This window comes from Nyctibius grandis, chromosome 10, assembly GCF_013368605.1.
Source record: "Nyctibius grandis isolate bNycGra1 chromosome 10, bNycGra1.pri, whole genome shotgun sequence".
NCBI lineage: Eukaryota > Metazoa > Chordata > Aves > Nyctibiiformes > Nyctibiidae > Nyctibius > Nyctibius grandis.
The window spans coordinates 29,092,838-29,111,698 of NC_090667.1; the positions used below are offsets into that span (position 1 = coordinate 29,092,838).

The 18,861-nt window shown below is 37.3% G+C and overlaps 1 protein-coding gene across 1 annotated transcript in view; it reads right to left on the reverse strand.

The window, feature by feature from the left end:
• SUCLG2 (succinate-CoA ligase GDP-forming subunit beta) overlaps positions 1 to 18,861 on the reverse strand; it is a 129,449-nt gene that overhangs the window by 103,501 nt on the left and 7,087 nt on the right. Inside the window, exon 2 of the mRNA XM_068408786.1 lies at positions 1,576 to 1,717. Within this exon, the coding sequence (XP_068264887.1) occupies positions 1,576 to 1,717 (142 nt within the window). The remainder of the gene's footprint in view (positions 1 to 1,575; positions 1,718 to 18,861) is intronic.

The window sequence follows — 18,861 nt, forward strand, 5'->3', positions numbered from 1 at the left end:
TTCTGTGGTTTGCAAAGCAAACAAGTTACAGAGATTATTTAAAATAAATCTGGCATCACAAAACAGAAAAGGTTCACTGCCTTTAATGAAGTAATTTATTTCTCCAAAGCTATAGGGATCAAGAATAGTAATAGTTATCGGATAAATCAATCCATTTATGAGTTCAATCATGAAGAGGAGAGTTTAAGTGCTCTAAGATTTGTGAAAAACCTGCCACAGCTTCAGTTAGCATTTCTTGATTTTTTCAGACATCCAGACCTAAAAGGAACCATCCAACTCTATGAGCTTTGCTTTGTGTCAGCACTTTTCAGTTTGCACTGCCAAATGACCATAACAATAGCATTTAATGTTTTTGTTTCAAATATATTTTCAAATATACTGGTTGACATAAGAAGGTTTTGACTACTGAAAAATGTATCACCGTAATAAAGTTAGAGACTTAGCAAGCCATTATGCTAATCCTATTCAGCTACTTGAGGTCTGATGAGATCTTTGATATGAGTAAGTTGTGTTAATTTACTTTCCAGTGTGCAACACTGAAATGCATTTAACTAAGTGGTTTGTGCATTATGTAAAACATAAAACAAAAGCCTTCCTGCTACTACACAACTAGACTACAATAACGTCTGCCCTCTGGCATCTTGATGTATGATATAGTAACAAAAGCTAAACGAAAAGAGGAAAACTATGCAAACTGCTATGAACTTAAAGTAGAAAACTTCTTTCAGAGTTAGAATTGGGTGACAAATGCACTTGAATGCATTTCCTTTTGAGAGAAAAGGTATTACATAAATTTATTTCTGACCCACGTTATCTTCTTATGTTCACCACACTAAAATGAGGATGTTGTCAGAGAACCAAAATGAAGTTTCAGAAGCATGGTCTTCTCTTCCAGCCACTGTCAAGTCCTTTTGTGATAGCAGGTAAATCAACTCACCTTTTTTCTCTCCATACAGACAAACATACACATGAAAAAACAAACGTTTATATAATTCTCTCCTACATATTTTATATCTTCACAGAATCATAGAACAGTTGATGTTGCAAGGACCTCTGGAGATCATCTAGTCCAACCCACCTGTTCAAAGTAGGGTCAGCTAAAATGGACTGCATCCAACTGGTATCTGAGTATCTTCAAAAACAGAGAGCCCACAACCTTTTTCTTCCTTTGATTTTTAATAGAGCAAACTTTTATTTGAAAATAACTTTTTACGCAAGTTCATTTACTTCAGTTCCTTAAGTTATATCAAGTATACAACAAATAATTTTCCTCAGAAACCATTCATGAAATTATTCTGAATTCTGAGTTATTAAAAATTACATAAATAATGTTACTGAAAGGCTTCATGTTACGTGCTGCATACAAAACATTTTAGAAATAAAGTTCTAAAGAAATACTGCTGTTATAAACTGTTCCTCACGTATGAAATTAAGCATATATTTATGGTCTGGATAATATATCAAACCTTTTCAATAAGCATCAATTTGAAGACTGTGTACAACTTATTAGAAAACAATTTATTTTCCAGATTGCTATCTGGTGAAGCAGATTCCTCCCATTATCAGTCAACTTACTTAGTCTCTGAGCAGCCTCCAGGGCATCATTTGCAGAATCAGCTACAAAGAATCTCTGAACTGTAACCCCATGGTCTGCCATTAGTTTTTTGCTTTGGTACTCCTGCAGGTTCAGCCATCGTCTAGGGGTTAATTGAACGGCCTAGAAAAACAAGAGGGGAAAATAACATAATGCTCATTAAGAACAGTTCATGAGACAGCCAACTGAGCTCTTCAGCCTTATGGCTATCTCAAACCAGCAGTTAAACAACATTGTTTCAGAGAAAAGGTAAAATATGTATTGATTTACCTAAGTGCATTTTCTTAACATTTGTGCATCCAAAGCACTCTGAAAGCTACAGAAATTTTTTAAAAAGGAACACAAGGCTCACTGGGTGATCTTGGCTAGACAAAATGTCTTGCATTTAATATCAATGCAGATGGGCAAACTTGGCTTGAACTCTAAAGTCTATTTATGTTTTTATGTTACCCTGTGCTATAAAATATTAACAGACTGTTACCTTAAAACAAATTCATTTTTTCATATTAAATATCCTTATTTACACTAAAACTTTTATATAATTCTTCCCTATAAAATTATTTCTACTGATGCTGTGCATTTATCGCAGCATATCTGAGAAGAAAAACAACTGACACAGAATTAGCATCATCTCATAGGAAACTATATACTAGTATATGTATTTTCAGTGGTCTGTTATCTTAGTTGGTTGCACTTCTAAATATATTTTGTCGAGGACACTAACACAACCATGTCAGCCACGCAATGACAACAACAGTTGGAGAAGAATTATCTTCCATTCTCAACATGCCAGTTTAGATGCTTGTGTGTGCATATATATATATAAATATATATATATATAAATATATTTATATATAATGGATACAAAGATATTGCAACTTTACACACACACACATACACAGAAAGACATCACATTTGCTTGTCTTGGCAGTAAACATTGAGCATAGACACTATAAAAGTCACAGGATCACTACTGAATGATTTTAAGAAAGGAAACATTCTCCACAGCAGATAAATTGTTACAGACAAAAGCAATAATTAAGGAGCTGTCCCTGACGCCTGGCAATGGTAGAATCCCATTTTGTGCCAGCAAAAGATGCTCTTCCCACATGGAAAGACAAACTGTTGTTCTATTGGCAGACAGCCCACAATCAGTTCGTGGTTTCTCCTGAAGTAAGGAGCACAGCATGCAAGCTAGCGCTATATATTTAGATATGTTAGACAAGAGGATTATTTACTATTCTAATAGTTTGATCTCTACCAGCATGACAAAAAATATTATCCTAATGCAACTTTATACTGAAAACAAAAAGCCTCCATGATAGTCTTTCAATAATACATACCCTTTGCACAGTACCAGAATTTTAAATGCTGCGTTGTACCAAAAGCAAACCTCCATTTGTTCCTACTTGCTTTGAAACATAGCACAAAAGATTGATGCATAAAGAAAATACAAAACCCATCTTTTACAGTATATAACCACGTTTTCTGTAAAAGTGACTCCCACAGAACTTAAACAGTTCAGCTCAGAACACATTTTAAATTCTTTTAACTATAACCTGGTTAACATATTTGAGAAGAATAAAACCACATATTATCAGTATGCTCTATGGCTATCTCTAATTCTAGGGATCATACAGGCACTTCAGTATGTTTTATATTCCTCCATGTTATTCAGAGACAATATGTTATTACATTTATGCAATGCCTTCAACTGTAGGGTCAAAATTTAAAGTTGCTTTCATAATTGTTGACATTTGTTTTCTTATTATAAGATCTCTTTTAGGCTCTAACAGGTATTACCACAAATGATGACTACCACAGATGATTTCCACAAAGGGATTAACACTAGGAGCCAAGGGGGACACTGAAGGTCAATTCTAGCCTCATATAAAAAAAAGGCCAAAGAATTTCAACCAAAAAGTGATGCCACAAGCCCACAGTTTCTATCAAGCTACAGAAGAACTTTTAATGCAACTGGAGAAAATACCAGTTTTAACCCTGACAGTCATTAATCCTTTGTTTTTCACTGTTGCTCTAAAGACTACCTCATAATAACAATATTATTATTATTATGAGGACTTCAGAATACATCGTTATTGATACATGCATACAATCCATCCATACACACACGCACACTGACGAGAAGCATCACCTGAATCTGCACAGGCAGCCAGGACCCTACTAACATGTTATTTGACCACTACCATGAGACTAAAATACATTTCCAAAGGCCCCCCTTTCAGCTGTAAGCACCAGTGAAAGAAAGAACATCCCAACGGTGATCAGAAGCCGGCAGCATTTGCAGACGGAGGGAGAGGCGAAAGAAGGGAAAACCAATACACATCTCCACCCAACTAACTGGCTTTCAGCCATTGTGCTTTAGTTAAAAGTTGGATCTGATGTGTGTACCCCCTCCTCAAGGCCCAGAGCTACAGCAGGAGAACATCTACAAAGACATTTCTCAATCCATTTCTCTTGAGCAATAAGGAATTTACCAATCTGACTTCCAGCGTTCAGAAAAATAAGCTCACACCTTTAGTTAAAGCAGATTGACTTACCCCAAAACAAAGCCATCAATTCCCATTTAAATGTGAAAGGAAGTAACCTTGATTTAAATAATAAATTATACTCAAATTCTATATCTGCACTTTCCAGAAGAAAGGTTAATCCTGCTTAGCTGGAAGTTGATTTGAAACAAAGAGTAAGTCTACACTAAGTTTGATAGCACTTTTTGCTCATCTGTTAAATATTTATAAATCTTAATAGATTCAGTTCTTTATGTTATGTAATCTTGTATTTACTAGGAGCCAAAAGATCTTTGAGACACATGTCAAGCTGATCTTGGATAGAATTAAATAAATACATAAAAACAATGTTAAAGTTGCTGTATTAAATAAAAAGCCGAGTTAAAAGTTTTACTAAGGATTTCTCATATATATAAGTATGTTTACTCTCAATTTATTTTTCTCTTACACATAAGTGTGTTTATTTACAAGTGACTGGTTTATATAAAGATTTCTACATCTCAGTAATACAGCTGATAAATTATAAACCCAGTGACTAAAATCTTAAGAATAAGTCTTCAAAACAGCTTTTATTCATCATTTAGAAGAATAAATCAGTTTCACATGTATGTGTTACTAAGCTGATCTAAATCAAATAAACAAAAAGGAAAATATTCAAACAATCTTATTCTTGAGCAGATTTTGTTGCTGTTGCTGGACAAAAGTCTCTTTCAATAAAACTTGTTTTCAAATTCTCTGTTTGGGTAGGAACTAAGTAGTTGAGGAATTTGCAATGCAGCAGAGTATGTCAACTGACATCTCCACTGTTAGTTCAAACCCTCAAGGCTTAAGTAATAAAATCTTTTAAGGACTCTCTTAAATAATACAGACTGCAAAGGGCCACCACCTAATAAAGGTCACCAGTAATAACTCACAACACGCGACAGATATGGAACAGAGATGACAGCAAGAAAAGCAGCGAAGCTCTGTTTGTTTTATGAAGAAAGGTCATCTCCTGTGCCACCCATCTGGCGTGCCTCACTCCAGCGTTAACTCAGCTCCAGCCTAGTTAATGAATAAAGCAAGCCTAACAGCTCCAACGGGAACCTGCAATAAGCTCTGTTCCCAACCACCCTCTTGGCAGGTTACAAAAGCTTTTGCTATATATCAGTTTTACAACTTGACAATATAACTCAAAACGTTCCACAGGGCTACTCCAAATCATTCCTGAGATGTTAAAAACCATATTACATATACATACAGTACATACACACATAAGCATATGGACATAGGTCTGTTCTCTTATAAAAATTAAACAATATTAAGAGATTATAAGAATATTTCCTTCATAAACTATGAACCAGACAGGTCTGAGGAAAACAGATAAGAAATAAGAGAATAATTCATTTGAAAGAACTGTCAAAGCAGTCCTAAGGGTGACAAAACAAAGATCTGGCCAAGAACTGTTGGCACAGAAAAGCAAAGCTTAGCAACAAGGTTAGCAAGCACATACATTTTTTTTCCTCTCCTACACTACACAATTCCAAGAGAGACCATCGTACTGAGTGCCAACTGAAGACTTTCAATCAAGACTTTCCACAAAAGACAAACTCCTGGTTGTGAATGAACTAGTCAATAAAATTAACTAGTACAGCCTACCACCATACACAGGAGTACAATATATTTAAGAAACCACTGTGACAAAGTCTGTATTAGAAGCTCTGAAGAGCAAGGAACAGGAAAAAATTGCTTTAAAGCACTTGCAGCTTACACACCATACATCTTGAGAAGAGCAGGCAAAATAAAGCAGTTACAAGAGAGGAAACAAAGCAAAAGCTTTGAATCTGTGAAGACGACTACTCTTTTAAGACCATCTTGCAAAATCAAACCAGTTGCAAACATACGCCTTTTAGACTTAAGGAACAAAAAAAAAAAAGTGACCATGAGAGGTTAGAAATGTGAATAAACAGATGATTCCCTGAACTAATTCCCAACTCAAAGACGTTTCAGTTGCAATAAATATATGTCTGAACGATTTAGAAGGGACAGCAATAAAAGAATCAATTAGTACAAGAATCTTGAAAAATCCTTGCCAGACGAAGTTCCCAACCCTCTCAAATACTTTTATACCAAGCATTCACATGAATTTGAGATGGGCTTCAAACAGCATAAGTTTCTGAGGCATCATAAATTTTCATGCATCCTACAGATAAATATACACCTGAGACTGACTGTAACAGTGCTACTGCACAAAGGTACAGCCTTAAAACAGCCTAGACAAGAGTCTATGAAGTTTTGAAAGGGAGCTATTTCCCATACCTAGTCTTCTATAGGCAGCCATAATCCATCCCTTCCCCTTGAGACTTACCACGAAGACACTAACATGGCACAGAACACAACTCCAGCGTGACGCGTCTTTGTATTATTTATTTTCCCATTCTGCAGCTCTACTCTCGTCAACAATTTAACTGCCCTCAGCAGCATTAAACAACACTGCTAGATTCACCAGTGAGGTCCTGTCTCTCGTGAAAGACAGACTGAGGAATTAGGTTGCAAATTACCATCAGGAAAAAATAATTTCAATCTGAAAGGGGGCAGGAGGGGAATCAAGTAAAAGGGAAATCTAAAGCACAGGAGAGCAGAGGCTGCCTTTTAAGAATTTCTGTTCTTATTGATTCTCACCACCTTCTATTCCCAGCTTGTTCTCTGCTTGAATACTTTTATCATCTCCTCTCCCCACATACTAGTCAGAAAACCATACTGGAAAACACTGTACCTCTCTCAGATCTTTCCATGCAGCTTTGTCTATAGTTGAAACACGGTATGTTCCAACAGTTTAAGATACGCCTGTGTTTCATCTGTTTCTTTATTGCAAGTTTGCATTGGAGTACAAGGAGTACGTTCTGTCACACCAGCCTGTGAAGAAGAGCCTGGAAATAGTATGTGGACTTTTGTAAAACCTGACTCACTATGTGACATCTTATGTTTCATCTTCACAAGATGACAGGGAAGAACTATAAAATTTTCCATTGGTGGCCTTTTTCTGTTATCCTTAAGACATTTTCTCTAACAACAAAAACAAGTTTTAAAACATCTTACTAAACTTACAGACATTCTCATTACTGTAACTACACCTTAACCTTGAATATTAACTTCTGTCAAGCTCTGAACAGCCCAAAGCAGGGCTGTAGGCTTAAATATATCTTTTAAAACTTTTTTTAGTGGCATTTTACTTCTTAGCATGTTGGCTACAGCTTCTATAACAAAGAAAAACTTAAAATCACTCCAGTCAGCCTAAATGAAATTCCAGACAATATGCTTTCATGGAATAGAATAAAGAAAAACTCAAACCGAAGGATTTAGTCTTTTGAAAGCAAGTTCTTACTAAAAGGCTAAAATAAAGATCATTCACGGCTTTGCTGAAGACTTCCAACAGACGTTATATTACTACAATAAAAAAAATAGCTTTCATATGAGCTCTTTATGTGTTGTGTATTCACATACACATTGTAGATGGAGAGTAGCTCTTATTTTAGATTCAGATATGCCAGATAAGTTGAAAGGGTTTTCTTTTCTTTATTTTAAATCACAAATAAGCTTCAAGAATAAATCAGTTCATAAAACTAAGAAAAACATCACTACTAGCACATACCTGTGTTTTTATATAATTTATTATTTAAAATATTAAAGTTTTAAAGAGGAATTAAATTCTTCCTAATAAGATATGAATTACATTTCTAACATAAGTGCTTATCAAACAGATTAATATCTTAAACACAACTCTGTTACAACTGATGATGTTTGCTTAGAGCCTGACAACAACATCAAAAAATCCCAGAACTCAAGTAAGTGGAAGGGAAGGCCTCTACTGAACAGTAATATGAAGTGAGATGAAGGCAGTATTATTTAATCAAGTACAAGTTTCACACTGGATTCTCTCCTGCTGGCTAGAATTATTTGGCATTTTCCAAAAGCACAAAGAATTCATACGGTTGGGGTTCACCTCTAATCTTCCTTCCCCTCTCCACCCCCCAAGATTTTTGTTACCAGTCACAATCACACTAATATGGTCCAAAAGTCTATAGACTGGTGACAAGTTCAGAACCACTGTTACTAGTAATGGTGCATTTTGTTCTGAACAAGCCTTCTGTTCAGTTACGTCTTTCTATAACTTGATACCATGTTTGGCCTAATTCCATACGTACAGCATCATCCAAATGAGTGGCATACCCATCAAGAAAGCAAACATCTCTTTTTGACCATCTTAGCAAGGCCAGGTGTTGCATAACTGTATCAGTGATTTATTGACTACTGCTAGAGAAAAAAACCTGCATAATCTCCTATTTAGCACCTTTTTGTTTGGTTTTTATAAAAAATGCTAAGGGCTCTGCACCAATAATACATGTGGAGAGCAGTTGCATTATTCTTCCACTACTTGGTTTGCCAATTCTTAAGCTGTCAAATGGCAACAAAAAATAATTTGCATTATTTGAATAATATGGGCTAAAGAATAACGACATAGTTAAAGAGGAATGGAACTACAAGTACATTTTATAGCAGAAATCTACTCTAATATAAGTAAAAAAAAAAAAGATTTAGAAAACACTGCAACAAAGAGATGCCTTTGTCCTTTGCCCTTATATATGCAGCATTAACTACTCTGATGTGCAGCATCTTTCGGATGACCCAGGAGGTATCTTTGGAGTGCTTCCTTTTGAAAAAGGAAAACACACACACACAAAACCAGGAGAAACTGTCTCAACATATTCGCCAAGAAGTTTGCAAGTTGCAAGTTAACTACTTCAGCGAAACTGCTCAGAAATAAATGTTCCATATAACCACAAAACAAGAGCAGTATCAGTAATGCAAGCTTCAAACTAGACTACTAATTATTTCTTATCTGAACCTATACGCTGAGGTATTAGCTCAGTATAATGTTTTTTCACTCTTTGGCCTCCCTGATAAAACCACTGAGGCTGACTCCAAGACTGATGATTTCACACAAACACTGCCGTATAGCATGTATGCAGCAGGTACCAATAGTGTCACACTGAAGCAGGTAAGATAAACAGACAAGCTTTAATAAACAAACAGAACACACCACGATGACAGGTACTCATGTAAAAAAATCAGTGGCTTTTTGAAGCCGAATCAGCTCACAGCAGAACAACTGAAGCTTGTGACGGGAACATTCTTAGCCAGCAGTGTTACTGTTACGCTCTAACTTTGCACTTACCCTTCAATTCAGTGCTAAGCTACTACTACAAGATAGCATTCTTCCAAAAAGCAAAATAAAATAATTTTTTGAAAATAGCAACAAGGGCTGGAGAGCAACGTTTTCAGGGAGACCCCACTACCTAGCTGCAGAGTTCTAACTGTTAAGCACCACATATTTTCTTTAAACACGAATGATTCGCTTAACTCTCTTCCGTAACAAGTATATGAAGAAACTGTCAAAAGAAGAACTGAAAGGTCAAGTCTGACAAACAACCAAAGATTCACATTATGATCTCTATTACAACCGAGACCTTTTGGTCTTAAGAAAAGAAATTTCAACAACTTTTGTGCAATTTCATGCCTAATTCCACATGGCGCTACCTTGGCTAAGCATCCACATTGACTAAGTATTTCGCCCTATTGAGTTCCGTGATCATGTTTAGACAGTTTCACTAAAAAAATCCCTAACCTTAAACACTTACCTTCTCTTAGCAAGTCTCTTCAGCTCAAGTCTATTGGAAAATGCCAAATAATTCTAGCTAGGGGAAGAGAATCCAGCGAGAATCAGCACAATTAAAGAAAACAAAACCACCATCACCACCAAAACTACCACTAAACAAATTTCTGGGATAACTGAACATCCATTGACACAGCTATATAATTTGAGCAGCTCTACCATTTACATTAACATATCTTAATGCACTTTATTGCACGACTGAAAAGGAAGATACACTTTAGTGACATCCAACATTCCCTTTTCATTCATAGTATGAATGGAAGCCAGTACTAACATCATGAAACACAGATGGATCTCTTAAAAGCACCTGACTGTACATCTGGTCAAATAAATCCATACTACTTTCTTCCCCTTCTGCTGCTCCACTGAAGTAATGTAGCTGTAACTACACTAAGAGATCCTGTGCTGGTGTAAAACAGCTCTACCAACGCAAATAATCTCTGCACGAATGCAAATTATATGTCAAATGTATATAGTATCAAGTTTTATAAATATGGACTATATTGTAAAGGTTATACTGGAAGTCAGTCATTTGGGGAGACAAACAACTGTTGGCATCTATGGGGAAGTCTTTTAGATGTATCCCGTACACAAAATAAAAAGGAAATGTGTTCAGCGTATCTTATCTAAAATAAAAGCATCCAACCAAAAAAATCTATTTGCTTACCCAACACATTCTACAGCATTCCAGTTTATTTGATTTGTGCGTTCTGACCTGTAATGCAATTCCAAGTGCATATGAAAGAAAACAGATACACAAAGATGACAGTAATGAAACAGTACACCATTCATCAATGTAAGAAATAAACCTTTAGTATATTTATTGACATACAGCTACTGTAATTGGCAAAGTTGTAGGAGAAGTTCCTATCAAAAAGGAACTATCAGAAATACAGCTAAATGCATACCTTCATACAAACCACCTCGGGTACAGGTACATTTTATTAGGTCATATACTTGAAATACACCACACAGGCTACTGAAAACAAACTAAAACACTTATTTCAGTTTGCTGGCAGTGCTGATGGAAAGAATAAGTATCCGTAGAGTTAGTCTGACAAGAAACAAAAGTTTAGAAAAAAGGCACTACACTAAACAGAAAAAGTTTATCACAAATATAAGTCATAAAAAAGCAAACTTACAGAGATTACTACACTGTTCTGTATGAAAGCAAGTATTTCAAGCACAAAAGAAAATGGAAAGACTCATGGTAAGATGGATCAGCTATAAGGTCTGTCACGTTAAGTCAAACCACACATCCCCTTCTCTCCAAATATGATTAATGCCACATACCTATGGGTATATTATGAAAAAATAGGACAGCAAATGTCCTTCCCAAGTAACGTCCTGTTGGCTACCACCAATCAATAATTTTAATCTTCCAAAGCAGGAGTTAGCATCCAGACCATCCTACTTAAAAGCCACAGAGGAAACCATCTTCCATCAACACCCCAAATTGCTCACTTCAGATTGTGTACAATATGGCAGTGAGGTCCCTTTGGCACCAGCAGAGACCATCAGCTTCATCCAACACTGAGCATTTTGATCAGAGTCTCAATCTAGACTTCTGTGATACCTTTATAAAGGCTAAAACTGATTCTGTGAGCTAGTTTAGCAAAAAGTCTTGAATATTTTCCTGACAAAACCAGAGTTTCCATACTTTTGTCCACAGCAGTTAGGAATCGCTTATTTCTTGTTATAATTTGCATCAAAACACTGTAAACAGACTTGACCTTAAACATCAGCATTTTATTTTAAAATCCTCCACAGGTACAGCTGAAGACCTTTTAAGAGTTAAGTTCCATTATTTATTCCTATAAATTGGAATTCATTTTAACTGAATTAAAACAAAGGCAACTCACAAACTCCAGTTAACAGGTATAGGCCTTTTAGTTCCAAATTTAATACTTAAAATACATCACACAAAATATCTTGAGCAGTAAAATGCAGTATGTCTCAGAGAGAGGAAAAAAAAAGATTACACTTCCCAGTTCTTTAAAGGCTATGACATTTTGATCAATAAACTGTAGGGGCAATTTACTGTTTTATACCACTGAACCGTATATTCACTTTTCAGAATGAGTGAGATCTTTTGCTGCAGTGGTTAAGGTTTATGTAACTCTCAACTTCAAATAAAAAAAAAAACCCAAACATGAAATATGCCAGTAAACATCGTTGTTTACTAAAGCTAGACAGCCTGTTCTGGTGGGTAATTATTACTATTCCTAACAGTTATATGACTCTTTGAAATAAAAGGTCTATGCTAAATAACTAAAGGATTCTCTTCATATGCACAAAAAAAAATAGAAAAATTGGCAGCTTGGTTATAAAAGGAGTACAAACATGGTAAATATTATCATTAGGATTTCTATCCTTAAATTGTTTACAAAAATTAGACTCAGACAGACAGCTGAGAGGATGGCCAAGAGGTTGGAAAGTGTAAGTTTTGTTTAAATATGCAAACTTAAAAAATTTCAAAGAGTGAAACAGGCAATGGTTTCTGCTCAGAGGTCCACATTACTGAAAATCTAGCCATCTTGTTGAGTGAGCAGATCTTGATAGAAAAGCCCAAAATTAAATCCTATTTTGGAAAATCTTTGCCCGGCATTGCCTTAATATTGTTTTTCAATTACCCAAATGAGCTTATTCAAAACTGAGCAATCTGAAGCCTCTGAAAACACTAATCCACCCTTGAGTCATGCTTAGACTGAACAAGTGTATCAGCTCAATCCATCGTCAGTTCAGTGACATTTAAATAGCAGCACACTCGAGCAATGGACCAATTGCTCCCCGTGTGCTTCTGCCATCCAGGAAAACTGGTGCTGTGGTACACCTGGCTGCCTTCTGCAGTTTTCCAACCAAAGCCGGAACCAGTTTAGGCTTCACCACCGCTCGCCCATATATTGCTGACGTACCCTCACACAGTGATATAGCCCCTCTAACAGCCAAAACTTAAAACCAAGAAGCCAAGGTACTGGAAGAAGTCATGACCACAGGGCTGTGGTTTCCCATTTCTGCTCAGAGGACCTGGAGGCAAGCTGCCACCACGGCTCCCCGGCTGCTCACTCCTACGCCCTCCCTCATGTCCCCCAAGCCCGAAGCAGAGCTAAACCAGCAGAAACCTTCTTTTGCTGCCCGCTTAGCTCCGTGACCCAACCCACCAGAGGACCAGGTGAAGACGAGATCCAGTGCCAGAGACACCAGTAATGCAGTGGTGAGGGCAGGACCACCCCTTCTGACAACAGCCTGCCCTTACCCCGGGGTAGCAGGGACACTAGACTGCACTGCCTGCTGCAAACCAAGCCTGGGGAAGACAACATGAAACCACATGCTAACTACTCAACTGCACATTTCCTTCTGAAGCAATTACTCAAATTCACTGCAATTCATTGTAGAGAACAGTAATACTCCAGAAAAGACATAGTTCAGAAGATCATAGTTTAAAACACTCAAAGGATTTTTTTTATTACTATATTAGGTGTTTGTGTCACCATTTTAATTCTAGTTCACACAATCAAAACAAGGACTTAGTTAAATCTTCCCCTGAAGACGTTCACATAGTTCAAGGAAAAGCCAATTTCTTGTCATGTTGCAAGAGGTTCTTTTAATAGGAGCCACTGCAAAACAGAGATAGGAAGGCAGAAATCACAGTATATCACAGCAGGAAACATCAAGATGGTGACAAACATCAAAGAAATAAAGTGAAGAGCTTTCTTGAACTAGTAACACATCAATTTTAGAAAAGGAAGCTATTTTAACTGGAAAGCTAAAGAAGGTATATTTAGTCATCTCATCCTTTTTAGTTAAGAGAAATTACTTTTCTCGCGTCACCAGGCAGCAGTGATTATTCTAATACAACATAATAAAGCAACGATATAAACTACAGATTACCTACCTGTAGACAACAAAGCATACCAAAAACTAATAAATGCCAGTTGATATCACTTGTCTGTTGAGAAACAGGCAGTTACCAATCACTAACAAAATGAGAATTTGTTTCTTTAATGATTATGCTAATTTACTGAACTTTTATTAGACAGACATACAGGCAGTATTGATGAGTTCCATAAGGCATTATAAAGTATGGTGGAATTGTTTCACGACAAATTAAACCAGAACATATTGTTCTGGTATACTATTTAAAGGAATAATAAAAGCCTGATAATGAGTGAATCCTCAGGATGAGCTTTCTGAAAAAGGCACAAGTTTTCAGAACCATAGGGACCTAAAAACATACTGCTGCAGCAGAAAGCGTCACCTCTACGTGCGTGGGACCTTACAGCCCGGGCTGCTGACCGTCCTGAACACAGGTGAGAGAACATGTCCACCTGGCATACAAGTGTCAGCGCTTTACAAACCCTGGCAGAGGCACATGCTGAATTGGGCATGTGTTAACATACGTCTGCTCTAACAGGTAGAGACTGAGAAACTGTCTGACATAATACACCAGGTTTACTGAGCTCACCACGGCAGAGGTTGAAGGACTCAGACTGGGGACACTGGTACATTGCATTTTCCAACCGCCTATTGTACCCTTTTTTTTGTTGTTGTTACTAATAAATTCTAACCTATCCACAGGAACAGCGCAGTAAAAGACTGTCCATCTGCAGATTTAGTGCAGTGCAACATGGCCAGTCTTTAAAAGCTTTCTCAGTCTCTAAGTAAATGTACTCAGGGTGGAAGCGGGGCTGAAAATCCTGAACTGTTATTTTAACGAAACCGTAATGCTTCCCTTAATAGTTCTCCTGAATGTTCCCGCTAGCTGTCTACTGCAAGAAACCTTTTTACTTCAAGGGTTCCCGAACGTCTCCCTCTATACCTTTCTGTCCTACTATGTTCTTTTGATTTTATCCTGTACTCCCCCTTGTCCTTTTACAATCAGTCTGATTGCAAACTGATTGATCCCAAGCTTAACCTCTGCACTCCCCTAGAAATGATGCAGTGTGGCGTGATGTTCCTACACTGCAGAACTCATTTGGGTCATTAGCTCAAGAAAAAGAAAAAAGAAACTACACAATTCTGTTCAAATATGCCTTTAAATAACATTTATAAATTCAGCTTTCTCATTTATCCTTCCGTTTACTTCTCATGCAAGGAAGCAGAGACAATGAACTTGAAGCAAGCCTTTCACTCATTGCAGATTTCAAGTCTCCCGTAATGATTATACTTTATAGACTTACTTACAGCTTGCTTACACACAGGGATTTTGACAGCTATTCTGTAAATACACTCTCCCACCCACTAAGCTCCATTGTAAACTACCAGGAACATGCACACGGTCAGACTCGAGCTCCTTCTGTCATCCTATTCTCCTTATCTCAGAAAACCAGAATCTGAGCCCACACACACCGTTGTGCACCACAAGGCAGATCCTAGCAGCTACCACCTGGATGATCTTTCTGGGTGTCTGCAGATATGGTTTTGGGAGGACTGCAGTCCTCAAAAGTAAAAGAGGGGACAGTGGAAGGAACGTCCTCTTGAGCAGTAAGACCCTGACCTCACTACTTCATTTCCCACACCTCACCAGCCTATTGTTCAGCAATTGTTTCAGTCAGGCTGCTACAGATGGACCTCCAAATTAAGCAGGACATGGCCAAATCCCTGACAACCTGCATCCTGCACCTCCACCCAGGGGAGTATTGAGGCCTCTATATACATGCAAACACCAAAATAGAAATTGCTGCAAATTAAGTGACAGCACACTTTTGACACTGCAAAGTTTGATGCATTCTGCTCAGCATGTAAAGGCTGACTGAGCAGAGCTGAGCACACTCCAGTCCCGCTAATGTTCACCTGAGCAGTGAATCATTAGCAGCTTCTGAAAACCCAGCCGAAACATGGCAGGGTCCTTATTCTGTGAGATTACCTGAAAACTTCCTATTCTGAACAACATGCCTAAGGTCACATAACAAATAGGACGTCAAGAAAACAAAGCAGCCTGTGCAAACCAAAGCTGCTAGTCCACTCAAAGGGGCAAGCAATTTTGCACTAGGTAGGGAACAAGCCCTCCCCACTTCAGAAAATATTTGCAAACCATTTTTTTTTTTCTCTTGTATTCTTTAACCAAACTTCAGCAGAATAAAACAGTATTAAACATACTTATTGTACATCCACATATACCCAAGAAGCAAGCATGCCTATAGAAGCTTTATACTTCTAGAATCAATTTTCAGAGCCTTTGCTTGGGTAAAGGAAACAAGAATGTGAATTCACAGATTTCATTTCTGCTTTTGTCAATGTGCTGACCATCGGTACCATTGCTTTGCATTAGTAATTAGTTTTAGTCAAATTATATTCATTTTGCTTATTTAGAACTTCAAAGCTTTAGGAAAAGCATACTTTCCTGACCTAAAAAGTAAAGGCTTTGAAGTATCTTATGAAAATAAACTCACTACCATACACAACTGCATAACCAGTTGCAGAAAATAGCGCAACACATTCCCTGCCTTAGCAAATGAAAGAAGATTATTGGTGATATGCACCACATATTCAAAAAGTGAAATGAGCTCTCTTTTCTACATAAATCAGAAATATTCTTTTATTTTAAATATCTTGAGGGGAAGTTTAATATTTTTGTTCTCATCTTATAAAGTGTTTTACATTCCTAAGTTTTTTACAAGATTAAAATTATACTTTTATGTTACTATGAGCAAATGCTTTAACATTAAATATAACCAGGAAAAAATAATTCTAAAACTATTTTACCACCGACCATGAGATACAAAGAGTATGCTTTTCAGAGTAATCCTGCTATCAACTTTTTGTATACTTCATCCTAATTAAGCTTCCTGAATCATTAGGAAACTCAAAGCATGGTCAATGGGTTAATCAGGAATGTTTCTGAATTCCTGACTCAAGTAACCACATCTATCAAAGCAGCGTTTCACACCTACCATACCCTGGAAGAATACTTTTTCAAGTGTTAGGAGTCACTGATATTTTAAGAAAAACATCAATAAAATGCTTATTTAGACAGTTTGAGCTCCATTACTCATCACATTGAAGACAATACGAAACATAATCACAGGTTTTGGTTTAGCTTTAATACTTGAAGTCAAATCATGATAATTTCTGTGCTACCTGATTATGTCATCACAGAAGATTATGACTTTGAGCACTAAGCAGCATAGCACTCCCAAGCAATAAAGATGCAACTACCCACAGCAGTAAAGAAATATAGAAAAGTATCTACAGAAGCAGCTCTAGTGCATGCCTAAGTCATAGCTGGTTTACCAAACTAGCGCAGAATAGAAACTGTAACAGTTTCTTTCCTGGAAGCACCAAAAAAAAGTGACTAGTACACAATTTTTGTTTAAATCAGAATGCTTCACACCTTTTATTGTTAATAAATCTTGTTTTTAATTAGACCGTTTGACTTAGACTGACATGAATGAAACTCAAAGGAACAAACACACAAGAGGAAGACAGCCTTCCAGCTGCTTGGGCAGGGTTGGGGAGAAACCAGAAATTGCCACAGAATAATTGAGAAATGTATGCCTTAACTTTAGGAAGCCAAAAGTTATGAACAGTTTTTCTTCCTTTGCAGGTCATTTCTTTATTAATATTTCTCTATTATTCACAATGGAAATTCACTCTGCTGCCATTCTCAAATCTCAAAGCAAGCCTAGGACACTACAAACAGCATCATCTCTTCATCATCAAAGACTCTGACCTTAAAGCAGATTTCTACACTTCTAACACCACTGATCAAACATTCCAGGCAAATAAAAGTCTATTTCAAGTCATCCCTAAAACAAAGCCATCTCCGATTTCTTGCTTCCTGGAAACGCAGGTGTGTTTATGGTCTGTGCTCGGCCATTTGGAATGATTTGAGACTTGCAGACACGTGGAAGCTGGGTGTACATTTAAAGTTAATCAGTGAGCAAAGGGAGTAGGGGAGAGCAACCCTTCTTCAGAAGCCTGTTTGTCGAGTAGCTCTTTAAAAACACTGCCTACCTTTCAGCTGATAACATTAATCAGGCACTAAGCGACAGAGGTCACCAGCAAAGCCAACACTGACCCAAAATGGCTGCTCATAAGAGACAGCAAAGTAACGAACAAAGTTTTCATTTCGCTGGCAGAAATCCAACCCGTAACCAGCCAGAAACCTGCCAGCCAACCTCCTGCACGAGGAGGGAAGTGCCAGCTCTGCAGGGGCAGAAACTCCCAAGTGCTCCTCCTGGCCCTGGGCTCCTCTGTGACAAATACCAAGCGAGACATCCCATCTCCACCTCAAATCTCCCACTGCGATAGGAATGGTCGAGTGGAAAGGTGTCCGTGCCTGGGGCAGGAGGGTTGGAACTAGATGATCTTTAAGGTCCCTTCCAACCCAAACCATTCTATGATTCTATGATTCTATGAAATATCCTAGACAACTGACTACGATGGATGTTTTTTCAGAATACCTGTGTTACTAGACCTTCAAAGGAATAAGATATATTACTGAGGTCAGGGACTTAAAAACACATATTTTGCTTTTTATTCATCATAAGATCTCATTTTATTTCGCTCTTCGCAGATGCTACCAATGTGGTGCGGAAGGAGACATCTCTGCACCACTGAAAGAAAATACTGAAAAATGACCGGACATCACAATCCATAATCTGTAACAGGCTGCAAGACTGCAGAGAACTCAAAACTCCTCACTTCACTGTCTGACAGACTGACACCTCTGTCTGCCATGTTTTTGTCACCTTGGATAGACTATTGGGCAGCTAGAAGATTTTGATAACGCTTCACATCATGCTTAAAGCAAGCTCTAATATCAGTTCCTCTATTCCTGAAATTTATGGCATTACTTTAGACTATTTTAATCTGAGCCATTTAACTGAAAAACAAATCCAGACTGAAACTCTGCATGAAAGAATTCAATTAAATAGATTCACTGTCTCCAATGTGTTTGGAGTGGCAGAGTCGAAGAAGCTAGCAAATTTATGGGAAAATAAATTTCTCATGCCATCTTCAGACCTTAAAAAGCCAAGCAAGTAATCTGTTGACAATAAAATGTTTTCTGTTGTTTTTAATAG